The 26654-nt window shown below is 45.2% G+C and overlaps 1 protein-coding gene across 1 annotated transcript; it reads right to left on the minus strand.

The window, feature by feature from the left end:
- Nucleotides 1-1736: 1736 nt before the first annotated feature.
- PCARE (photoreceptor cilium actin regulator) lies at nt 1737-17071 on the minus strand. The gene is made up of 2 exons (XM_069072290.1): nt 13160-17071; nt 1737-2058 (listed from the first exon to the last, which is right to left on the minus strand). The coding sequence occupies exons 1-2, from the start codon at nt 16936-16938 to the stop codon at nt 1929-1931; spliced, it is 3909 nt and encodes a 1302-aa protein (XP_068928391.1). The 5' UTR covers nt 16939-17071; the 3' UTR covers nt 1737-1928.
- Between the last annotated feature and the right edge of the window lie 9583 nt (nt 17072-26654).

Here is a 26654-nt window from a genome sequence, read left to right on the forward strand (position 1 = left end):
ACTATGTGTCCAGCATTTTACAAATAGGTCATTTGATCCTCACAACGACCCTGGGAGGTAGGTGCTATTATCATCCCCATTTTGCAGTTGGGGAAACTGAGGTAAACAAGGGTCAAGTGACTTGTCCTGGGTCACACAGCTAGTAAGTGACCGGGGCTGGATTTGACTCCAAGCCCAGGGCTCTGTCCACTTCATCACCCAGCTGCCTCCAGGGGGCAAGATGGTGAATGGGACTGCAGCAAGAAGCAATTAAAGTTCTCTTTTAAAAACTCCAGCTATAATGAATATTGAAAACTAAAAATAAATAAATAAATTGGAAAAAAGAGAAAAAACTAAAAAACTCCAGCTATCAGATCATCTGCCTGCACCCTTTTATAGCTCCATGACCCGCAGGAGTAGAGAGGCTGAGATCTAGATCCCGAGTCCCTGGGCCATTCTAGTGACTGGTTCTACTACATTCACAAAAGTCAGAAGCTAGGCTGTATTCTGTATGCTCTTTGTCTACTCACAGGAGAGGCTAAGTCTACTAACTTTGTCTTTGTTAGAACTCCTGGGGCTGGGATTGCCTATGGGCTGGTTAGGGTGTCTTGGGTGGAGCCGAGAAGCAATGGGCATACAGCTGTGGGGTAAATGTCTTGTTATGTACTGTTTATTCCTTTTATTCTTTGGAAAGAATGAAGCACGGTGTACAGTATCCACTCCTGTGAGGAAGCAGGTCCTAGAGGCTAGGACTCAGTGGGCTGTGGCCAGTTCAGGGAGGAGGTGGGGGCTCAGAGGCATTCTCATTGGGTAAATCCATGCTAACTACAGCCCTTAGACCAGTGAGATGGCGCAGCCAACCCGAGAGAATCAGTGCTTGGGGATGACGCACCCCCTTCTGAGAATGAGTTCTGAGTCTAGAGCTGGGCACTTTCCCAGGATTCCCCTTCTGGTAAGGCCGTGGAGCACACAGCCACCCGCGGAGCACTTCCCAGGGTGAGTGCGCGCACACCTACTGCTGAATCCTCCTTGTCAATAGGAACAGGACAATAATCAACAACTGCTGGTTAATTATTTTTAGCCTCATTTTATAGGTGAGGGAACTGTCTCAGAGAGTTTTAAGTTGCAGTCAGCCTAGAATAGCTGAAAGAACACCAGACTGGGAGTTAGGAAAGATCTGGGTTCAAATCCTGCCTCTGACCCTAGCTGTGTGAACATTAAGAAAGCCACTCAGCTGCTCTGAGCTTCATTTCATTCATCTGCAAAATGGGGGGTAACAATCCTTAAAGGAACAGCTTCTTAGGGCTGTTGGGAGGATCAGATGAGGGAGAATTACAAAATGTGTGCAAAGAACTTTGAAAATCGCAAACCTCAAAGTGCTTTATAAATGCCAGTTATTTTTGTTATTCTGTGACTTGTCCAAGGTCACACAGCTAATAAGTGTCAGCTCAGACTCAGGTCTTCTAACCTCAAGGCCTTAAAGATCCTTCTGACTCTTCATTACAGCAGAAACACAGCCAAAGTTAATGAAGACCTTTCTGAGATGGTTTATGTAGATATAAAATGCTACAGAGAGAAGAAATGGTAACAAACCTGGGCCCTCATCCCCAGGGTAAGGCTAGTACTTAAAAGAATAGGCAACATGGCCCAGGGTTCTAAAGGCTCCTTCCTCCTGGATCCCAAGCTCAAGGGACCCTTTGGCTGGAAAGGAGAGGTCTGCAAAGCTGAATTCCCTGGAGATGGCATCCAAACCTCTCTGGGTCCCCTGCTCCCCACAGTGCCCCAGAAAATGGAAGAGCCCAGCTCAGCGTTGGGCAGCATCATTTCAAACTCAGGGCAGGTCTTGGGTGGCTGTTAGTTGGTCTTCACCAGCTCAGTCTGGCTTGGGGTCTGAAAGAGCCTCCCCAGTGGACTGGCTTCTCGGCGGCACTTTGACTTGGTCCAGACCTTCACTCCCTCTGGAACCCTCGACCGACCACGTACAGGTCAGGGTGGGATGCACACTTGCTGCTTCCCTTCATGTCCGATAAGCAGAGGGTATTCCAAGGGGATGCTTCCTTTGGAGGACTCTCCTCTGAGCTGCAAAGAAGAAAGACAAACAACAGGGTAATAGAGGTATATAGGGTTATAGAAGGCATGGTGGATATGTGATCAGCCCTGATGCTTAATTGACTATGTGACCATGGGCTGGTCTCTTAACCCCTTTGATCCTCAATGTCCTCTTCTAGAAAATGCAATTTTAATACCCCTAGAATCTACTTCACCGGAAAATTCAATCAATTGGCAAACATTTATTTTTATTTAATAATGATATATAATATTATATATAATCATATATTATATGCAATATTATATGATAATATATAATAATAATAATAAAATATTTATTTTATAAGCACTATGTGTCAGGCCTTATGCTAAATGCTCTTTGAAAAGAGGCAAAAAGCAGCCCCTGCCCTCAAGGAGTTTATAGTCTAATAGAGTTGTAAGGACAGTGCTCTGTGACCCTTACATGGGCATTGTGGTTATGATTAACCCTTGGTACACTGGACGTCCTTTTCCCTTTTGTAATCAAATGTAGGTTCTTCAGTGTAAGAACCGTGTGTTACTCTCTCTGTTCTCTCCCTCCACAGTACCTAGCCCAGTGTTTGGCACTGTAGAAACGGGAATAACTCAGTGTTAATCTACAACAAAAGATCACATCCTTCTGTCTATTGATGCCCAATACCTGCAATTCTCAACCAAGCAATGCCCTTTGGATGCTGTAGGGGCTGGAATTTTATTCTGGTTTTTCTTTTCAAAAGGCAGCTTTCATTTATTAAATGTAAGGCTGAACCTGGCTCATTTTGCTGACATAACCCTACACATGTGTACCCAAAGGCCCCCGTCAAGTGGCACAGTCAAAGAATGAAACCCAATGGCAACCCATTGCAAGTCCCTAGGCCAGTGCTGAATGAGAGCCCATTACTATTGGAGCCAGCCTTGCCCTCTTCCCCCCAAGAAGAGATGAAAAGAGGAGCTAGGGCTTAGATGAGGCCTCCCTCTATATCCAGTCCATACTAGAGGGGGGTTATTTTAAAAGACACTCCTAGTGGATGACAATTACCCAAGAGATCCAGTTACTCCAAAAGGGCATATTGCTGCTTCCCTCTCCAGTCCATCACCCATAGTTACCAAAATAACCTTTCTAATGCATATGGTACAGTGAAAAAGAACACTGTTTCTGGAGTCAGAAGACCTGGATTTAAATCCTGCCTTAGAATGAGTATTACTCATGTTACTCTGGGAAAGTCACTTCACATTGCCTGGGTCTCAGTTTCCTCATCTGTAAAATGGGGTTGGTCCAGATGGCTTACGAGGTTCCTTCCAACTTTAGATCTATGATTCCATGAACAAGTCTGAATGACATTGCCTCTCTTCAGTTCAAAAAGTTTCAATGGCTCCTCTTGCCTCCAGGAGAAAATGTAAAATCCCTGGCATTTAAAACCCTCGATAATTTGGCTTCTGCCTGCCTGTCCAGTCTTATTTCATATTACTCCCTTCATGCTATTTTTCTCTCTTCTGGTCAAACTGTCCTACTAGCTGTTCCCTAAAAATGACGACCCATCTCCTGACCTTGTGTGTTTGCTCAGGCTGTGTCCCATATTTACAAGGCCCTCCCTCCCTCCTTCTGCCTTGAAGAAGCTGTAACTTTCTTCTATACATGACTGAGGCCTCAACTTCTGCTGGAGGATTTCCTGATCCCCTTGGTAGCCAGCACTCTACATCCCCCTTGAAATTACTTAGTATATCCCTTTGAATTTATTTGTGTATAGCCATTTCTTCCCCATAGAAGGAAATCTACCTAAGGGGAAGGTACTAGTTAATTTTTGTCTTTGTATCTTAAATGCCTAATATTGTTGTTTAGTTGCTTTCAGTCATGTCCAACTCTTCATGACCCTTTTGGGGTTTTCTTGGCAAAGATGTGGTTTGCCATTTCTTTCTCCAGCTCATTTTACAGATGAGGAAACTGAGGCAAACAGGATGAAGTGACTTGTCCAGGGTCACACAGCTAGTAAGTGTCTCAGGTAGGATTTGAGCTCAGGTCTTCCTGACTCCAGGCCTAGCCCTCTATCCACTGCACCACCTAGCTTCCTCAATACCTCAAACTGCCTGGCAAAAGGCAGGTCCATGATGAATAATGTTATTGAATTGAATTGATTACATCCTTTCTTGGACTCCCACCTGATAGCACTTCCATGAAAAACACAAATCCTGTGCTTTCCCTACATTACTCTCCTGTGTCATTTAGATGTACTGTCTCCCCAGCTGGGTTGTCAGCTCCTCCACAGCAGACATGTTGTCTCACCTTCATCTTTGTTTTCCCCTTTGTGCCTAACACAGTGCTGAGTGCTCAGGGGGCTATTTGTTGGGTCTTAGTATACAATGGAGAGAACAGTTGTAACTCATGCCTTGGGCAAATAGCACTGAATGTACCCTCCATGTTCCTAGGGAGGCCAGAGGGTCAGGCAGCTGTTGGGATGCCATCTGGTAACTTACTAGCTCCAGTAATTATTTTGCTAACTAGGTGCTGATCTCAGTTATTGCTGTGCTGTTGAAGGATTAAGAATGCTGTCAGCCCTCTCAAAATTTAGTTACCCTGGGTCAAAGACCCACTTATGATTCCCTGGTTATGTCTCTGGGAAAGAGCAACAAAGGAAGGGATAATTTAGCAAGTTCCTGGACTTGGATTCTGTTCATAGACCGTTGATTCTGACATGATTTTGTTTAAGCAGATCTGTGATTTCATCGACATAGGTAGTACCAGTATCATTACCTCCATTTTATGGACTAGCAACCTGAGGCTTAGTAAGATGTCCAGGACCGCACAACTATAATGAGTGCGGAAGCAAGGGCTCAAATTCAGGCCTCCTGCTTTCAGAACAAGTGGTCCTTCTACTACACTTCTTTTTGTACTGGAAGTACCTTGTAACCATACAAGGAGAGAGGAATACAAGCTGGAGTAGGTCCACATTCGAGATAACAGATGAGGGGCTGAGGATCTGTTTGTTCTGACTTTCCCAAGTTCCTTTGTAGCTTCCCACCCACAAAACCCAGTGAATTCCATTGTGGTGGAATTCCATTTATTGGCAGTCATACAAACAAGGATTTTCAAGCATCCACTGAGATGCCCGTGGTCCCCTCCAGCCTTCAGGCCTCTATAACCTCACTGGGGAGACCAGACCTGGATCTTGACATGAACAATTGTAAGGCAGTGTAACAGCAAAAACCCAAAAGAGACAGTGTGGTACAGACAGTGAGCTGACCTCCCAGATGATTCTGGCCAGGATCATTTGTTCCTGAATAGGTCCAAGGCCCAGTGGATTTATGGGCCATTGTTTGCTCTCTCTGCCCCGACCCCCTCCTTAATAGGTATCTCTTTGAGGGAGAAAGCTTTTGCCTTTGGTCTCCATATCTCTTCTACCTTTCTGCTCTGTTCCTTGATCCAGTATTTAAAGGAGAGCATATTAAAAACAGAGCATGGATTAATAGTCAGAAGTAGAAAGATTGCTGCCAGTCGCTCCTCCCCACCAGGCAATGGGGGCTAAGTGACTTGCCTAGGGTCACACAGCTAGTAAGTGTCAAGTGTCTGAGGCCACATTTGAATTCAGTCCTCCTGACTCCAGGGCCAGTGCTCAAAGGATTGCTGTCCAAAGTGCTGATTCAGTATCTGCTCTTGCTACCTACTGGTCAAATACAAGTTATTTGACCTCTGGGCTTTTGGTTCCTCTAAAAAAATGGGTGAATTAGATTAAATGGATTGTAAGATCCCTTCTACCTCTGAAAAATATAATACCATGTGTTGGATGAGAATCCTAGATCTGTTACCAACTAGCTGTGTGACCCTGGGCAAGTCGTGGTATTTCTTTGAGTTTCAATTTTTCTCATCCGTAAAATGGGAATGATAATATTTACTACCTTTTTCCCACCTTGAAGGTTATTTATGATCATACACACATATACATGCACATACACATATACATTAACACATATGTACATACATATATATGTACACACACATAATACACATACACCTTAAGGCATTATAAAAATGTGAACCAGGGACAACTAGGTTGCACAGTACATGGAGCACTGGTTCTGGAGTCAGGAAGATTCATCTTCCTGAATTCGAATCCAGCCTCAGATGCTTATTAGCTGGGTGACCCTGGGCAAGTTACTTAACCCTGTTTGCTTCAGTTCCTCATCTGTGAAAATGAACTGGAGAAGGAAATGGCAAACCACTCCAGTATCTTTGCCAAGAAAGCCCTAAAGGGGGTACAAAGAGTCAGACATGACTGAACAAGAAGAAAAAGAAGTATTATATTGAATCTGATTGCCCACTCTACAAACTGAGGCAAGAAGAAAAAGTTGTAGCACTCAAAAGAAGGGATCGAATAGTACTGACTTCCTTCAAGAAGAGTGAGGGGACAGGTAACCCTTTGCCAAATTACTTGAGGACTGATGGGAACAGGAGGACCCAAGCCCATGCTCCTATAAGCTTCCTTTAAATTTCATAGTCAGATGTGATTTCCCTGAGTTATGTTACAGTGGCAAACCAGTCCATGGATTGCCTAAGACTACCCATTTTTTACCCCAGTTCTTCAAGGGTTACAGTAGAAAGATTGGAAGCATGCAACAGTAGAAAGAGCCCCAGTCCTTGAGTCAGAAGACCTCAATTCAAATCCTAACTCTGCTTCTTGCTACCTGTGTGACCTTGGGTAAGTTACCTAACTTTTCTGGGCTCCAGTTTCTCCATCCAGCTCTAGACCCATGATGCTTTCTGATGGTACCGTCCCTTTTCCTAGTGTTTCAAGGACTCCATGCTTCCCACACACTTTGCAGCCAGCCTTGTATGTAACCTGACTCAGGAAGGTGGGTGGTGAGTGAGAGGGGTAAAAGCGAGCAGGTGTTGGAGGGACCTGTGGCAGAATTCTTACTTTGTATTTAAGGAAACAGGCTGATCCCCTTTTGAATTTATGAAATCTCCCAGAGCCTGAAACCTTAAGACTCATCAAAGGATTTAGAAGTGAAGGCTTAAAGCTTCCTCCACCCACAAAAGAACTGTCATTCGAGCTGCTGATCCCTAAGTACAGGATATAAACATCATTCTCCTTTTCTGGAAAAATAAGAGAGGCCCAGAATTTCCACCAATGAAGGTCAGGGAGCTCAGGCAGACAGAGTTTGGCTGTAGTTGCATCGACCTGCACTCACAGTTTCAAGGTGAGATGGGGAAGTTGCCATGGGTTAGATAATCCTGCCCTAAGTACAAACTACATGGCCTTTTTGCCACTGTCTCAAAGCATGACCCTAGGGTCAAGCAGGGCCTACACCTCAGCTGCCCCAGGCCCAGAAGCATACTTGATATCTGTGGTTCTTCAAGATCATAGAATTCAAATCTACCACCTCACTATGGGATCTTGGGCAAGTCTAAATTTTCCTTTGTGAGGTTAGCTTCTTCATCGTCAAAATGAGGGTGTCAAACTTTATGAACTTCATTAAATATCCATCCCTGCTCTGAAATTTTATAAATTTGTGGAAATGCTACCTCTGAGATGATTATGTACATTTCTAAATCCCCCTTCAGTTGGTCTGCTTCTGTTACAAGTTCAGGGGTCCCCTTCACAGTCCTTAATACTCAGTAGCCAGCTTTATACTTGGAAGACCTAGAGGAAATCATGGGGGACATGAGAGGGGGGCACAGTACAGGAGTCAGAAGACCTGTGTTCCAATCCTGCTCTTTAATTTACTGCCTGTGTGCTCTTGGAAAATGTAGTACATCTCTCTAGGCCTCAGTATCTTCCTCTGTAAGGTGAGGGGATTGGCCTAAATCTGTGGCTCTCAAACTTTTTTGTCTCAGGAACTTTTTAAACTCTAAAAATTATTGAGGGCCTCCCCCCAAAGAGCTTTTGTTTATGTGGATTATATCCTATTGATAATTGTTGTTGTTGTTCAGTAGAATTTGATGACTGTGATCCCATTTTGGGGTTTTCTTGGCAAAGACACTGGGGTTGTTTGCCATTTAACACAACTAGTGTCTGAGGCTGGATTTGAACTCAGGAAGATGAGCCTTTCTGCCTCCAGACCCATCACTTCATTTATTGCACCACCCAGCTGCCAAATGATGTTCAATTGTTTTTCAGTAATGTCCAACTCTCTGTGACCCCCTTTGGGGTTTTCTTGGCAAAGATACCGGGTTGGTTTTCCATTTCCTTTTCTAGTTCATTTTACAAATGAGGAAACTGAGACAAACAGGGTTAAGTGAGTTGCCCAGGGTCACACCACTATTGAATGTTAGAGGCCAGATTTGAACTTGGAAAATGAATCTTCCTGACTCCATGCCAAGCACTCTGTCCATTGCACCCCTTAGCTGCCCTATTGATAATTCCTTAATTACCAAACAATTAGAAATTAAAACATAGTATTATCATAAAAATGTTTGCCTCATGGATTCCCTGAAAGGGTCTCAGTGATGGGAGAACCACCCTTTAAGAAACATTGACCTAAATCTCTGAGATCCCTTGTAGATCTAAATTGATCCCATAATCTTAAGGAATCATAAAAATGCAGAGTTTTGAAAGACCTTCATTAGGTGCTGTGTTGTCTGGAGACAGGGGAGTAGATTAAGTAAATCCTAAAAATCTCTTTCAACTAAATTAACAATAATAATAGCAACATTTGGGTAACACTTTAAGATTTGCAAAGAGAGGAGCAGCTAGGTGGCACAGTGAATAGAGCACTAGCCCTGGAGTAGGGAGGTCCTGAGTTCAAATCTGGCCTCAGATACTTAACACTTACTAGCTGTGAGACCTTGGGCAAGTCACTTAACCCCACTTGCCCTGCCTTTCACCCCTCAAAAAAAAAAAGCAAAAAACCCAAAAGACAGCAATAAAAATAAGATAAAATGGAAAAAGAAGATATACAAAAAGCTTTCTGGTTAGGTTATCTCATTTGTGCTCACATCAACCCTGCAAGGGAGTTGCTGTTATTGTCACATGGTTAATACATGTCTGAGGCAGGATGTGAACTCAGGTCTTCAAGACTGAAGAACTTCGTATCTCTTCTGTATTACTACTGTTCCAAATTTATTAGGATAATCTAGTCCTACTCCCTCATTTTACAAAAATTGTTTTATGGGAGAGATTGAAGGCAAAAGGAGAAGGGGATAGCAGAGGATGAGACAGACAGATAGAGTCATGGAAACCATGAACATGAGCCTGGTCAAACTTTGGGAGGCAGTGGAGGACAGAAGGGCCTGGAGTGCTGTGGTCCATGGGATCCTGAAGAGTCAGATATGATTGAATATGAGCTTGGTCAGACTTTGGGAGGCAGTGAAGGACAGAAGGGCCTGAAGTGCTGTGGTCCATGGGATCATGGAGAGTCAGACATGACTGAACAACAAAGAACTTATTTGCCCAGGACCATACGGGTGGCACCATAGCAGAGCTGGTATTTGACTCAGGTCCTTTAACTACAAATTAAAGTGCTCTTTTCATTAGCTTTTCTATTCCTAGAAAAGAAGAGTGGGATTTTATTCCTGCACCATTTGATGTTGTTTGATTACTGGCTCCTGACGCTTGGAAGTGCCAGAGTTTCTAATCAATGCTTTTAAAAAATTGTTCCTCCTCAAGCCAGTAGTTTCCAGGAAGGCTTCTCTTTAGAGCTCTAATGATAAAACAAGCTAATTACTGAGGAGTAACATTAATGATTTGCTCCCAGATTCCCAGCTTTGGGCAACTCATCTTTGGTTTAAGAAATAAGCAACATCACAGAAAGATTCTTGTAAATAATACATACTTCACTTCCTCCAGGGGCCTGGAAAACTCATATAGTTTTTAAACTATGATCACGTACAATATTCCATGGATCACGGTATTTTAGTTAATGTTGGCTAAAAAATAGAAGTAAGCTCCTTGAGGACAGGGATCGTTTTTGTTTTTGTCTTTGAATCTCCAGAGCCTAACACAGCATCCAGCATGCTTTAGGGGAGGGAATCTCAGCTTTGTGTCATGGACCCCTTGGGCAATCTGGTAATGGGCCTTTTCTCAGAATAATGTGTCTAAAAGCATGAAATAATATGCATAAGGTTACACTGGAATTACATTGAAATCAAAGATGTATTTTTTCCCCATCCAAGTTTATGTACCTCCTGAAATCTATTCTCTGACCCCACCTTAGGTAGGGATATGCAGTCAGCAGAGTACAATGGAAAGAGACCTGAATTCGGAATCACTCTGGTTCAGCTTTTAGCTCTGTCACTTATGTGATCTTGGGCAAGGCTCCAAACATAATCTAAGGTAAAGCTAGACCTCCATTTAAATCCGTCCTCTGACAGTTACTGTTTGCTTGCTATCTGAGTGACTTTGGAAAAGTCACTTCACCTTTGAGCCTCAGTTTCCTTATCTGTAAAATGAGAGGCATGGGTTAGATAACCTCAGAAGTCCCTTCCAGTTCCAGACCTGTGATCTTCTAATGTAAATCTTCCTTTCCCTGGTGCTTCAGGGGCCATAGCCTTCCCACATACCATTTAGCCACTCTTCTTTGTGAGCTTCCAGGGATAGTTAGGTGGTGCTGTGGCTAGAGGGCCAGTGCCAGGAAGTCCTGAGTTCAAATATGGCCTCAGATACTTACTGACTGTGTGACCCTGGGCAAGTCACTTAACCCTGTTTGCCTCAGTTTCCTCATCTTTAAACTGATCTGGAAAAGGATATGGCAAACCGCTCCAGTGTCTTTGCCAAGAAAGCCCCATTTGTGGTCATGAAGAGTCGGACAGGACTGGAAGAACTGAACAGCAGTAACAATTTTGTAAGCTGACTTAGGAAGGTGGGTGGTAGGGTGGGAAAAGTAGAGAGAGAGAGGTAATTGACCTGGAAAACGAGGCTGTTGGACTAAATGACCTAAATCTGTGATCAAAGGGTTTGAGTTCAAATTGTGACTCTGCTACCTCCCCTATTCAGCTGCTATGGAAATCAAACATGTCTCAGTCCATAAAGCACTTCATGACAAGCCCCAAGGGCAGTGTGAAGGGTAATTCAGATCTCATGAATGAGTGAGCACTGATGAAATAGATGGGACACGGGGCTGAAGGCCTGAGGTCTACCCCTGCCTCTATCATTAATCAGAAACATGACCTTGGGCAAGTCCTTGCAAACCATGCTGGGGGTGACCTAACTCGTAATAACTCCCACATCCAAAAGGACAATGGATTTGGAGTCAGAGGTCAAATTCTGACTTTGCTACTTATTTACCTTATTTGCCGGGTGAGTCAGAGAAGTAATTTCCTCTCTCTGGGCCTCAGTTTCCTCACTGGGGAGGCTGCCCTACATGACCTCCAAGGTCTCTTTCAGCTCTAAATCTAGAAGCTTTTGACCAATCCATCTCCACCACGTAATGACAATAGTGGACATTTTACATAGCGCTTGAAGGCTTGCAGAGAGCTTGACCTACAATATCTCAACTCAGCCTCACAATCATGATGAGGTGAAGGCTGCCATCCCATCACTGATCAAGTGAGGAGACAGATGAACCCAGAGAAGCTGAATTAGAGGCAGAACTTGCCCAGATCTTCTTGCATGCCGTGCTAAAGGGGCAGTCAGGACTTGGTTATGATGATTACTGCTCCAGTGGCCTTCCCACCTCTAACATACTATGACCCCAGGGAACAGCAGTCAAAACAGACTTAAAGCCAGACATCCCTTGAGACTTTATTTCTCCCCTGTATGAGAGTGAAAAGCTAGGTTCAGTTTAGAAAGATGATAGTGTCTCTGCCTCTGGAAACAGGAAGGCCTGCTCGGTGTCAGGATGGGGAATCTGCACATTCCCTAACACCCAGACCTTCCCTGCTACTGAAGCAAGGGCTGTAAGAACTGCCTAGGTCAAGTTCTCCTGCACGGAAACCTGTTTTCTAGAAGAGGGAATAGGGAGCCCAGGGAGGCCACATTGTTGGGTGAGTTACCCTTTCCATCCCTTTCCTATTCTGTAAGATGTAAAATGAGGGGCAGCTAGGTGGTGCAGTGGGTAAAGCACCAGCCCTAGAGTCAGGAAGACCTGAGTTCAAATCCAGCCTCAGACACTTACTATCTGTGTGACCCTGGGCAAGTCACTTAACCCAGTTTACCTCAGTTTCCTCATCTGTAAAATAAGCTGGAGAAGGAGATGGCAAAGCACTCCAGTATCTTTGCCAAGAAAACCCCACCTTGGGCCATGAAGAGTCCAACATGACTGAAAATGGCTGAACAACAACAACAACAACAACAAATGAGGGGGACGGGGGTAGAAGATTTCTGAGGGCCCTGTTGGCTCCAACATTTCATGCTTCTACCTGGGTTCAAATCCTGACTCTACCTCTAACTAGCCGTGTGAACATGGGCAAGTCACTCAGTCATCAAAAACTCATGTTTACATATCACCTTAAGATCTTTTTTTTTGCCCTTTTTTTGAGGGGGGAAGGCAGGGCAACTGGGATTAAGTGACTCGCCCAAGGTCACATGGCTAGTTTTTATGTTAAGTGTCTGAGGCCGGATTTGAACTCAGGTCCTCCTGACTTCAGGGCCGGTGCTCTATTCACTGCGCTACCTACCCTCCACAGCCTTGAGATCTTGTAAGGCCTTTTCAATGCAATAACACTGACATTTAAATAGGTTTGTAAAGGGCTTCATCTACAGTATCTCACTTGATTCCCATACTAGCCCCATGAGGTAAAGGTGACGGTTATTCTCCTTTCCATTTTAAAGATGAGTAAACTGAAGCCAAGAATGGGTAGGTGATTTGCCCAGGGCCACTAAAGGGCTGGAGATAGGGTTTGGGTACATGTGTTCTGACTCCCCACTGGGCATCCAATCCACAATACCATGCTGTCTCAATTCCCCTGTGAGGTAGGTCATGCAAATATTAGGCCCATTTTATAAATGTGGAGACTGAGGGTCAGAGAAGGGAAAATTGGCTTGCCTTGATCCCCAGTTAGTCAACATCAGGACTCTTTCCATTGCACTATACTGCCTCTTAATGAACACTTTGGCTTTGTAGCCCTGTTTCCTCACCTCTAAATTGAGACTGTTGGCTAGAGGCTCTTTAAGGACCCTTTCCACTTTAACATCCATGACATGATACAGTTATAAGACAATGGGCTTGGGGCCAGTCTTACCTGGTCTGGCTGCACAGTTCACTCATGGTCCCGACAGAGGCTGAGCCCGGCAGCCGGAGGCGTACTCTTGGCCGATGGTCAGAGGCAGTCCTTCTGATGAAAGGCTGAGGGTTGAGAGCACACAAGGCCATCCTCCTCTGGGGCTCCCCCCACTGCCTTGGCAGCACCATGGTTCTCCTAGACTCTGCTGCTATCTCCGGATGCTCCCCACCCTCTGTGGGTGATCCTTTGGGGGAGGGTAGGGATTTGGCTTCAAACAGAGAGGAGGTTGCAGGACAGAATATGGAGCAGGTGTTGGGGGTCACCTTGGCTGGGGCTGGATCACTCTGCCCACATGGGCTTGGCTTCTTGGGTTCCTGGGATGGGGAGATTGGAGGGGTAGGGGTGCAGACAGAGGAAGAAGGGCTCACTTCTCTGTGACTGACCAGTGGGCTTGAGAGCTCTTGGGGAGCTGAGGGGCTCTGAGGGACTTCTATGGGAGAACTGGGATGTTTGGGTTGGAGGAGTGGAGAAGCTGATTTTCTTGATGCTGGGGGGCTTATTGTCTTGGGGCTTGTTGGGGGGCTAGGAGTCTTGGCCCTGACTGGAGGGCTTGTCCTAGGGCAAAAGGGGGGGCTAGATTGTCTTTGTACATGGGAAAGGCTCTGCTGGGTTGGCAGCCCTGTGGGTCTGTGTGAGGCAGGTGGGCTAAGGTTTCTCTTTTCGGTCCTGTGTGCCCAGTGTATCCTTGTAGGGGAGACTTTCCTGACCAGAGCTGGGCTCTTCTCTTGGCCCTGCCTCAGCTCTTCGGGTCGGGGTGGCCTGGGCATGCTGGCTTCCTTGTTTCCATTCAGCCCAGCTGTGCTGCTGGGGTGGGGCAGAGGTATCACCTTATGGGGCTGCTTGTTCAGACTTGCAGCCTCTTCTGCTTCTGACTGTCTCTGGGCCACACCTAGTTTCTCTTGGTTGTGGCTGGTTCCAGGTGCCTGAATCAGTTCTAAGGATAGATTTCTGGCTTTCCTCTCTGTTTTGGTGTCCGCTGATCCTTTGCCACTGGGAGGGATGGGGTTGGGCATATTTTTACTAGGCAGTAAGTCAATGGGATTCAGGGAAGCCTTCAGCCTTTGGGAAGCTGATGTTTTCCTGGTGGGGGGAAGCCCTCCTGGATTAAGCTTGTTGGGCACTTCAGCTGGACACCTTCCAGACTCTGGATCTCCAGGGGTCTTCAGTGAATTGAATGAGTTGTCCATCAGGATTTCTGGAGGTGGGGGAGGGAGATCCTCTAAATCTTCCTCTGTTTCACTGTTTGGAGCACTCCTGGAGACTTGAGCCACTCTAGGGAGAGGTGTGAAGATTGGTGCAAAGGGCCTCCAATTCTGGCCCAATTTGGGGGTTTTTCCAGCTGTTCCTGGAGAAATCTGGTGCTTGGGATACAAAGGAGCAAGTCCTCTATAAATAGGAAATCTGGAAGGCATGATGGGAACGCCAAATTTCTTGGTGCCACTGACCTCCCCCGAGGGTCTAGGGCTCATTGGCGTCACCATCTCTTCAGTAGGACTAAACGTTTCGATGAGTTTCCTGACAGATGGTCGAGGGCTACATCCCTCACCATTCCACCCTTGGGTCTCAGCAGCCCCGTTTTCTCTTTCCCAGGATATATATTCCTGGACAGGTGTGGTAGCCTTTGAAAATGTCTCAGCTTTCCCTTTGCTGGGTTGCTGACTCTTAGAGTTGGGATCAGGTTTCTGCAAGACAATCTTTTCCTGACTAGGCAGAATGCTGAGGTTCTTGGCAAGGGAGGCCTTCAGCTTGCTAATGGAGGAGCCCTGGATGGGTCTACTTCTGCTGTCCAGACACAACATAGCTGTTCTGGGGACATGGTGCTCCTCTTTGCTCTGCGTTTTCCTTTTCTTACGGAAGCCATAAAACATCTCTAGCCTCTGGCTGAGATCCTTCTGGACCCTCTGCAATTCCAGGAGTGTGGGGTCCTCAGTGTGACCCTTGAGAGATTCCTCTGACTTGGATCTCTTCAGTCTCCCAGACGACCTCCTGCCCTCGCTGACTGTGCTTGGTCTAGCAGGGAGGATTATCTTCTTTTCTTCATCCTCCATCCATTCCTTGTGTGCTGGCTGAGCAGGGACAAACTTGATTCTTTCACTAATTGCATCCTTCATCTTGAGAATCATCTCCTGGGCCTGGGGGCTCTCGATTCTTTTGAAATGTGGCCACAAAATACTTTCCGTGAGAGCTGGGGAAGTGGTTGGCCTCAAGAACCAAGTCTCTCTCTGACTGTGACTCAGGCCAGTGGTTCTGTCTTCATCATCATTGTCCTCCTCCTCCTCTGAATGGCTGTCTTCTTCATCAGTGAGGAGCGGAGGAGCTGTTGACCTGGAATCTCTGAAATGTTCTTTCTCAGGGGCTTGGGTTCTTAAGGCATTATGTGAAGACCTCTTCCCCAGCTGGAGAGACCAGGAGGGTGTATTTGCTAGAGTTTCATCAGCATATAAAGGGATACCCAATGCAGCAAGGTGAGCTCTTTGTGTTTCAAGAGCACAGTCTTGGGGTCTGCTGGACCCTGGCACCGATGGGTGATGCTGCCAGGCCTCTGCCAACCCCTTGGTCTCCCTGTGGGTTGAAACCCAAGGCTTCCTTTCTGTGGGCTCATCCAAAGAGTCCCAGCTGACCTGTTTCCCCAGTTTGTCCACAGAATGCAGAGACTCATTGTCAGCCCCGATGCCACTGTCTTCAGAATACAGAGGTCGATCATCGACCTTGGGCACACTGGAGCCAGCCACGCAGCCTTTGAGGAGCCTGATAGCCTTCAGGAGGCATTGGTCCAGTTCTCCTGTAGCCTCTAGCTTTTTGTCCAGATGTTGGGCAGCAGAGTGGAGGTAGCCACTGGAGTCCTGCAGAACACTGGAGGTGAGGGAGGTCACCGTGTGATGGAGAATGTGCATCCTGTCGGCAGTGTATTGTAGCAGTTGTTGTAGGAGATCCGGCTGGCATGGTGGGTCCTCCTTTCCAGCTGGCCAAGCCAGATGGGCTCCAGCTTCTTGGAGGAGGACTTCTCCATCATTGGCGATCTCTCCCAAGAGCTTGTTGATCTCATCAAAGCGCCAGAGCAGGAATTCCACCATTTGCTGGAGGTACTGTTGGGTTTGGGCAGCCTCATGGGCTATGCCCAGGATTGCTTCATACCTGGAGAGACTAGGGTGCAGAAAGGCATAAGCCCTATGGTGAGCCTTCACCAGGGGTTCAGGGAAATCTACCTTGTCTTTGGGCCCATAAGCAGGAAAGTCTTGGGCTTGACAGTAGCAACTCTCTTTCCCTGATATGTGGCCGGTGGGGGTCTTTCCTTTCTTAGAAGACTCCTTGGCACCGTATCCCTTCTGTTCATTCCAATAGAAGTCCTCCCTGGAGGAGCTCTGACTCTCTAACTGCGTATCCTCAGTCAAGTGTTTCTGAGAATTGATGGTCTCTGACATGGCTGCTTCAGCTTCGAGGGCCGTATTTCCAGGTTCTTTCCTGCCTGGAGAGGGATTCCCAGGGAACAGATGGAGACTTGGTGCCATGTTTTGTTCCCTTCTGGAATCCTGATGTTTCGTCACCTGCTGCCTTTGCCCCTGAAATGAGGCTTCTCCATTGCCATAGCAGGTAGAACCTTTAACCAGCAAAGGGATAGACAGTCTTTCGGGGCCTGCTGGACGTGCTGACAAAATTGTCTTGGGTTTTTTCCAAAACTGAATACCGCTCCTGGTCATATTGTTGACAATATCATTATGGGAAGGTGCACACCCCATGGTTCTGAATGTTTTTTTTTTTCTACTCTCCCATCTTTAGAGAATCATATTAGAAATAAAAGCAAAAAATCACTCTCACCATTTCATCCAGCAGCATTGAGTATATCTTGGGCAGAAATCCAGTCCCCTTCCTTTCTCCATCCCCCCCAAACCCCAGCAACAACCCATCCATGCCAAGTTTGGTGCAGTGACCCATAGATTACAGTCAATGTCCTCTTGTTTCTTTTAGCCCCCAAGCTGAAGACTTGTTTTCCTTCTCGGTTTTGGGTTCTCAGCGGCCAGTGAACAACAGGCAGATTCTAAAGGGCTTTACCCTATGGAATTAAAGGACCCTAGGGTTTTTGCCTGTATCCTGACAGATGTGAATGGCAAATAAAGTCTTAAGCCTATTAGGTTAATCATGCTTCAGGCAGTCGGCATCTGCAGTGTGTTTCAACATACAGCGTTTCAGCATTTACTATTTCTGGAGTTGGATTATTTCTGCACGTGTTTATGCTTTTAATCCTCATCCAACACTGTGTCGGAAATCAAGAGAAAAGGGCTATAATTGCAGGAGGGCTCTTGGAGAGATGTGCTGGAAGAAGATAGAATAACCCTGAAAGAGAGGACGTGACCTTTGAGACTTAGCTGGAGCATGTCAGCAGAGCCTGCCAAGGTCCCATCCATGGCAGGAGAAAAGAGCTTGAGCAAATGAGAGTCAATAATCGAAGAAGCAGCTTGTTTTCTTTCTATGGTATAAGGAATAGAACTGCATTGGTGAGAAATTCCCTAGGACAAATGGGCAACAAACAGAAGTTTCCATATTCTTTATGGTAGAGATGAAAAGAGTCAGCTATTATAGTAACAGACTCCATTTGATTGGAGAAGTCCAGTGGGTACAAAAGCTATTCTGGGAAGCTCAAAGTCAGTCAGAATACAAAAACAACAAGACAGAAAGGGAACAAACACTCAGGGAGAGAGAGAGACAGAGAGAGAGAGAGAGAGACAGAGAGAGAGAGACAGAGAGAGACAGAGACAGAGAGACAGAGAAAGAGACAGAGAGACAGAGAGAGAGAGGGAGAGAGAGACAGAAAGAGAGAGAAGGAGAGAGAGACAGAGAGAGGGAGACAGAGAGACAGAGAGAGGGAGAGAGACAGAGAGAGACAGAGAGAGACAGAGAGAGAGAGAGACAGAGAGAGGCAGAGAGAGAGAGAGAGAGAGAGAGAGAGAGAGAGAGAGAGAGAGAGAGAGAGAGAGAGAGAGAGAGAGAGAGAGAGAGATCCTTATAAACTCTCACACAAGCAGCAAATAAGTTGAGTGACCTTGGGTCATGGGCTTAACCTCTCTGGGCCTCATCATCCTCATTTATCTCCATCGGTTTATGAAAACAGCTAGAGCTGAAATCTGTGCAGTGTTTTAGGCTACTTGAAATAGGACTTGACATTAAATTTGTTTTCCCTTCTCAAATGATAAACCACTTACTCAAAAGTCATTGTGCGAGAAAGCAAGGTATAGGTTTGCCATGGCAGTGGATCCTCCAACATATAAAAATGTAGCTACCCTTGTATTTGACAAATATAAAGACTTAAGATTTGGGGATGAGAATTCATTATTTGGTAAAAAATGTTGGAAAAACTGGAAATCAGTCTGGCAGAAACTGGGCATTGCCCAATATTTTACACCATTTGCCAAGATGAGGTCAAAGTGGATACATGACCTAGATATAAAGAGAAATATTACAAGAAAATTTTAAGAACATGGAACATATTAATTATCAGACTTAGGAACAGGTGAAGAATATATGAATAAACAAGAGACAGCAGGGTGATGTCTATGAAAACTCCCTCCAGGGCCAAGGAGTCAAACCACAGCCCATTCCTGGTGAACAATTTCTGATTACACTTGCATGGCCAGAAACCAATGCCCACTCTTGGATGTAGAAGCACTGGAAGTTGGGAATCTTCCTTTCCAGCTGCCATATGTGGCCCTGGCTTGACAAGACAGACTGTTCTGGAGGTTTTAATTCAATTCAATACATTTCAACCAATAATTATTCATCACCTTTCAGGGATAAGACACTGGGGGTGGGAGGGATGGTGGTTATAAAGACAAAAAGAAAACAGTCCCCATTGACCCTTAAGGAGCTTATACAATCCTGGGGAGCAGGTACATGGAAAGTAAACATAAGGGAAACTGAGGGAATTGGGAAAGGCTTCCCATGGATCTTTTTTTTTTTTGCTGGGGGGAAGGCAGGGCAATTGGGGTTAAGTGACTTGTCCAAGGTCACACAGCTAGTAAATGTGTCAAGTGTCTGAGGCTGGATTTGAACTCAGGTCCTCTTGACTCCAGGGCCAGTGTTCTATTCATTGCACCACCTAGCCTCCCCTTCCCATGGATCTTGAAGAAAAAAAAAACCAACAAGAAGTATTTCTTAAGCACTTACTAAGTAAAACAAAATTCTGAGAAGAGGAGATGAAGAGCAAATGCATTTCAGGCCTGGGGAACAGCCTGTATAAAGGAAGAAAGAAAGAAAGAAAGAAAGAAAGAAAGAAAGAAAGAAAGAAAGAAAGAAAGAAAGAAAGAAAGAAAGAAAGAAAGAAAGAAGGAAGGAAGGAAGGAAGGAAGAAAGAAAGAAAGAAGAAAGGAAGGAAGGAAGGAAGAAAGAAAAAGAAAGAAAGAAAGAAAGAAAGAAAAAGAAAGAAGGAGAAAAAGCTATCAGATAGAGGATGCATCAAGCAGACCAATTTAGTTGGCACCCAGAGAATGGGATAGGGAGTAATATGCAATTCTTGGAAAGGCAGACTGGAGCCTAGTTGTGAAGGGATTGAAAAAGAGATTATATTTTATCCTAGCAATGATAGGGAGCCATGAAAGGTTATTGAGGAGGGGAGAAATATGGTTAGACCTATGCTTTTGGAATATCATTTTGCCAGTTAAGTGAAAGATGGATTGGAGGGTGAGACACTGGAAGCAGGGAAACTGGGATACCAATAGAGTCCAGGGAAAAGTGGTAATGATCTGAACTGGAATGGTGACTGTGAGTGGAGACAAGGGGATGGCTGTTAGAGTTGTAGTGGAGGTAGAATCAATAGAATTTGGATATTCGAGGTGAGTGAGACGGAGGAGTCAAGAATGACTGAGTCTGATACCAAAACAATACTTAACCATCCATTGGCTATAGAGTGGCAAGAGATACTGAAGAGCAAATCACAGAAACTCATCAGATGCATAATCATAATAACTGTCTATACTTTGCCCTTAAATGACAGGCAGGGAACAAGGGAACAAACATTTATTAAGCACTTACTATTGCCAGGCACTGTTCTAAATGGCAAGCTTGAGGTTGGTCAGCAACATGTTGCCAGTGCCCACATCCCTGCATATCTGAATCTATTTATTGCTCTTAGCTTCCTTATCTTCTAGTCACTCTCTTCTCTCACTCACCCTGAAGACTCCTGCCAAATGAAGCATCCTCAAACATTATTACAGCATTCTTCTGCTCAAATGGCTTCCCACAGACTATGGAATCAAGCCCGAGTTCCTTAGCCTGGCATTCAAATCCTGCCCAGTCTGGTTCTAGCCTATTGTTCCAATATTATCTTTCCTTTTTAAAAATTAATCTTTTTCAATGTATTTTGTTTTTGCATCACCTTCATTTTCCATTGTATCCTTTCTCCCTCCAGTGCCCAGCAGGCCATCCCTTGTAACAAAGAATTGGCAAGATTCGGCCAGTGATTGGCAACATCATAAATATTTATTGTTTAACGAGTTTGCTGTGACCAAAATATTTATTATTATCTACAGTGCAAGATAATTGGCATGTAAACTCCAATATTCATGTTGACTTGTGTTTTTTTCCCAGTAGGGAAGTCTACCTGAGATACAAAGTTCCTGTCAGAAGGTTGCTGGGCGAGTCCAGAGTCAGGACAAAGGGAAGGGAAGAGCCATCTGGTCTGATAACACCCCTTCTCCATTGTTAGGATGGATCTATGTACCAAACAGGCAGAAATATTCCTATCACCCCCTCAGGGGCCCTTTCTACCCCTGCAGCCCTTCCCACAATGCCATGCCCCACTCCCCACTGTAGTGCTGGACACGAACTGGAAAATTCCTTGCACCTAACTTGCTTTTCCTAAAGTCCTTCCAGATGCTCTGATTGATTTGTTATCAACAAGTCCCAGCTCCTAAGATGGCAATTTATCTTGTGTTAGTTACACTTAGATTGGTGCTATTTTGGGGTCTCCCTGATGAGACATCAGACGACGCCTACTCTAGGCTCACTAATAAGCACATTTGCCAAGACAATCGTCATATAATACCCAAGCTAGAAGGGAACATGGGGTCCGGCATCCCGCTACAGATGATAAAAGCTCCTCTGTGCCTGGCTGTAATGTCATGCCAAGGAAAGGCAACTTCCCAAGGTTCAGAATACCAGCATAGGCGCTCTCCATTTTATTCAGTGACAAAGTAAGAACAGAGAAGGTCAAAACATGACATCATTCAAAATACAGCATTTACTAAGTGTGATTAAATAATCTCCAAGTACTACCCCACCCCAGGACCTTCCAATCATTCAATCAATTACAAAGTCCCTGTTCTAAATACTTCTCCACCCCTAGGCTGTACCTTCATTTAGTCCACCACAAAACCCCTCTTCTCAAATGGAGATTAGTTTCCAAACATAAGTAAATTACCTTCATTTGTTCAATCACAGAGCACAAAAAGGTCCCCACCCCTGGATCACAATTGAATCTACCCCAGAGTTACATCAAGTTTAAGCACAGCACTTAATACCCAAATGGAGGTCTTTTCTTCATCTTGACAAAAGGCAAGTTCTCAGCAATCTTAGTTCCTGGGGAGACAAGGCTTAGCAAGGCCACAAGATACATTGCTAGTCTCTTCATTAATTCAGCCTCTGTTTGTAGAACAGTCCTAGAACCCCTGAAAACATTAGCAAAACCCTCTCCCAGGATTTCTGCAAACATACAACAAGAAAATCCTTCTTCAGGGCTTCTGAACCAACAGAAAGGTTCCCAGACCCCTGCAACAACAGCACTGTCCTTCACCAGTGGACAGTATTCATTGTCTGCAGGACAGTCTCCAGACCCCTGCAACAACAGCACTGTCCTTCACCAGTGGACAGTATTCACTCTCTGTCTGCAGGACAGTCTCAGGAGCTCTTAGCCAATAGCCAGGTTCCAGGACTTCTTCAACAACAGGACTGTCTTTCACCAGTGGACAAATCTGGCAAAACAACATCAAAACAGACAGACAAAGTACCAGAAAAACAGCCATGTCTCCTCAGTCCTTGGCAGCTCAGGGGGCAGGTCTCAAAAGTCCAGGGCAATTCAAAGTGGCCCCCAGCAATCCTTCTCAGTCTCTCTCTCTGCCTCCACGTGGGTGCTGCTTCCAAAAAGTTCTTCTGCCTCTCTCTTGTCTCTCCAAATGTATGTCACCAGCTCCTCCCAGTTCAGGACTTTCTTTTCACATCAACAAGTCCATCCCACAGGTGGGATTAACAAGCTCTGGGTTTTAACACAATCAGTTTGAAAACCAAGCCAATACAGGGAAATCTTTAATTGCCATTACTATCACACTGGCACAGTGGGTAGAGCCTGGAAGATCTGAGTTCAAGCCTTTCCTCTGACACATAGGGGCTGAGTGACTCTGGACAAGCTGATGCTCTAAATGTTTAAGGAGCTCTCTAAGGCTCTAAGTTGAAGAACAGGGACTGGCTTGCATTGGAAGAGGGAGTTCAATCACTAGGGAGCTGAACAGGTCACATTATTATTTTTCTAATTTTGGAGGGGGGAAGGCAAGGCAATTGGGATTAAGTGACTTGCCCAAGGTCACATAGCTAGTAAGTGTCAAGTGTCTGAGGCTAGATTTGAACTCCTCCTGATTCCAGGTTCAGTGCTCTATTCACTGCGTCACCTAGCTGCCCCACAGATCACATAAAAAAAAAATGTATGTGTGTGTGTGTGTGTGTATGTGTGCATGTGTGTTATGTGCTCACAAGCGCATGCACCAAGTAGCATAATGAATAGAGTGCTGGACCTGGAATCAGGAAGACCTGAGCTCAAATATGACCTCTGACACTTACTAGCTGGGTGACCCTGGGCAAATCATTTAATCCCGATTACCTCCCTCCCTCCCCCCCCAAATTTATAGCTAGGAAGATTGGTGTTCAAATCTGGCCTTAGACATTTACGAGCTAAGTGACCCTGGGCAAATCACTTAACCCTGTTTGCCTTAGTTTCCTCATCTGTAAAATGAGCTGGAGAAAGAAAGAGTAAACCCCTCCAGTATCTCTGCCAAGAAAATTCCAAGTGGAGCCATGAAGAATTGGACATGGTTGAACAACTGAGCAACAACAACAAAAATATATATGTGTGCATATAGACATACAGATAGATTAGACAGAGAGATATGGAGAAAGCTGTGGGATAGTGGGCAGAGTACTGAGATTGGGGTCAAGAGGCCTGACTCTGAGATCTGCCTCTGACAAATTGTGACCGTGTAACCTGGGTGAATTACTTTATGTCTCAGGAGGTGGTGTGGCGGACAGAGGATAAGCTTTAAAATCAGAGAGGACCTGAGTTCAAATCCTGCCTATGCCATGTGACCTTGGGCAAGTCAGGAAGCCTTTCTGGGCCTCAATTTCCTCAGTTATAAAATCTGGGGATTGGGCTAGATGACCTCTAAAGCCCTTTCCAGTTCTAAATCTATGATCCTATAAGTCTCTAGGGCTATAAATTGAAGAGCAGAGAAGCTGCATGGGCAGAGGAAGTTACTGCACTGGAAGTTGTTCAGTTGCTTTTCAGTCATGCCCAACTCTTCATGACCCCATTTGGGTTTTTCTTGGCTGATACTTGAGTGGTTTTGCCATTTCCTTCTCCAGCTCATTTTATAGATGAGGAAACTGAGGCAGAGTTAAGTGATTTGACCAGGGTCACACAGCTGGTGTCTGAGGACAGATTTGAACTCAGGAAGATGAGTCTTCCTGACCCCAGGCCCAATGCTCTACCCATTGTGCCACCTAGCTTCACTGGGAATACCCCATGTCGATGAAATCACAAGGCCAGTAAAAAAACAAACAAACAAACATTACTAATAATATAAACTGACATTTATATGGCTCCTTAAGGCCTACAAAGCATTTTATATGCCCTATCTCATTCTAGACTTAAATCAACCTTATAAAGAAGACACTATAATTACTCTCCCCTCTGCTCCCATTTTGCAAATGAGGAAATTGAGCCTCAGAAAAGTTCAGTGACTTGCCAAAGGTCACCTATCTAATAAGTACCTGAGAGAGAATTTGAACACAGGTCTTCCTGATTGCAAGTCCAGCACTTTATCCTACTATACCAATGCTATGGTAATAAAGATGAGAAAACTGAGGTCCCTGATTTTGGCAAAAATGCCCCAGCTTCTGCACCAAGTAAGCAGCAGAGCCAGGATTCATACTCGGATCTCTGGACTCCACATCAGGATTTGTTCCTGCCTCGCTTCTTCCCTCCCTCTCCAAACGATGCACCTCGCACATGGTCAATGCCATCTATTTCATACTGATTTTTGAGGGTGACGTGCTCTGACTTTTGTGCTACATACATTCTGACAGTGCCCTTGTCTGTTTGTGAGCTCACTCCAGGCGCCAGACAGGCCTGAGGCCAGAGGTGACAAGGGCCTGGGTTGGGGAGGAGCAAAGGAGGCCTTGTGGAGGCCGAATGGGCCACACTGGAATGTGGGGTCCAGGGTGACTGAGGTTCGGGTCCTTGTGGCGCCAATGACAGAGACAGGGAGCTTGAAGGGTTATGCGTGAGCTTGGGGAGGGGAGGGGCGACAATACCCCCAGCCCCTGGGTCTGTCATTGAGAGATGTCTTGGCTTGGAGAAGCATTGTCTGCCAGGAGGAAACGCTGTACACTGGAAGCTGGTGGCTGAACATGAGCCCCAGCGTGCATCACTGCTCTATGCCCCAGAGTGCATAATTAATTGAGTTCCCCAATCTGTTTACTAGAAATGGAGGCAGTGGGAAGCAGAAAACAGAGCTGGTGCCTGGGGGAGAGCTGCGTTCAGAAAGTGATGTTGCTTTAATGCCTGTCCCAGGGCTCGGCTGCACCAGTAAACAGGGTGCCAAATGGGGAACAATTGCATTTTTTTTCTCTTCTCTCCTTTTACTTCTCTGATTATTACAGCGAGAAGCTCGTTTAAGGGCTTTGTCATGCAGATATTCTTTCTCTCAAGCTTCAGGTCTAGGACTTGAATCATCCACCATGAAAACCTTCGGTTCAAGTGGCTCATGGGAGTACCAAAGCAAGCATCAAATTCTAAGTTTAAAAGGAGATAAGAATTACCTGCTTATCTGGGATAGTTCTGGCACTCTCTGATTTGTTTTTTCCATGTCATTCCCAGGCCTCACTCACATTCATCCTCTCATGCATTGATTCATTCATATATTCATTCAACAAGCATTTATTAGGCACCTACTATGTGCCGGGAATTCTCCTGGGCCCTGGTGATAGATACACTGACAAAAATGAAAGCGTCCTTACTCTCAAGGAACCTATATTCTATGGGATGAAACAACATTGGCATAGAAAGATACAGAGTAAATTCATAGTGAGAGACAGCACTGGGGAGTGACTAGAGAACTAGCCTTGGAATCAGGAGATCATGGGTTCAAATCTTGCTTTTGATGAATGCTGACTGTGTGATTCTGGGCAAGTTACATCATCTCCCATTGTCCTTGGGCAATTTTTGAAGGTACTAAGTTGCAGAAGAGGTGGTATTCTGCATTGGTAGAGAGAGTTTTGTCACTGGGGAGCTCTAGACACCAATGAAATAATAGATCAGGACCAAATATACACATATAGCATGTACACACACATACATATATATGTATACACACATGTACACATATACATACACATGCATGGATATTTGGTCATTTCAGGAAATGGGGGAACACTTCACAATTCTTCATCAAGCCTTTTTTTCTTGTCTTTAAATGAGAGTGACTACCAATAAAGACTTCCCTAAAATGTATGCTGCGGGATACTATAACACAATAATCCCAGGATCATAGATTTAGTGCTAGATGGTCCCTCAGATGCCATCTGGTCTAAACCCCTCATTTTACAGGAGAGGAATAAGCTGACTTGTGCAATAATAGCCCATGGGTAGTGAATGTCACAGGTGGGTTTTTAACCTGCATCCTCTGACTCCAGAGCTTATGTTCTTTCCACACTGCCACACTGCCTCCTTTCCTCAGTAGGGGCTTTGCAGCTCTCAAGGATTGCCATTTTGAAACCCTGATCATTTTATTTTTTTACTGATTACCGCAACGAGGAACCGTCTTTCTACTACCAGTACCTTCAAATCCTTAAGAATATCCTTTGTGGGAGATAGAAGGAGTAGGAAAACAGTGGCTTAGGGAGATTAAGTGATTTGCTGAAGACCATGTGGGGCTATCAGTGGCAGGGACAGGAATAGAATTCTAGGAATAGAGCTCTCAGGTCCCAGGCCAGTGCTTTCAGTAAAACTTTCTACCTTAATTTAGTGGGTACTTACTGACTTTGGGACACGACTGGGGATATATGAAGTAATGATGCTGATTTTTAAAACAGACTTGCCTGTACTCCTACATCCAGATGAGTACTGTAACCTCCCCAGCAGGCCCCCTCAGGAGGGAATACACTCTTTCCCAGGGATGCTTTGCTGTGGCACAAAACT

The sequence above is a fragment of the Petaurus breviceps genome, unplaced genomic scaffold (genome assembly GCF_028583685.1).
Source record: "Petaurus breviceps papuanus isolate PSGF00001 unplaced genomic scaffold, PetGlider_PUasm1.0 90845, whole genome shotgun sequence".
Lineage (NCBI taxonomy): Eukaryota > Metazoa > Chordata > Mammalia > Diprotodontia > Petauridae > Petaurus > Petaurus breviceps.

What these genes read in the sequence shown, in the direction of transcription:
- PCARE (XM_069072290.1), bottom strand. Translation starts at nt 16,938, where the DNA reads ATGGGGTGTGCACCTTCCCATAATGATATTGTCAACAATATGACCAGG. An exon ending in GAACTGTGCAGCCAGACCAG is followed by an intron (nt 2,059 to 13,159) that starts GTAAGACTGGCC and finishes TCTTCTTTGCAG; the next exon opens with CTCAGAGGAGAGTCCTCCAA.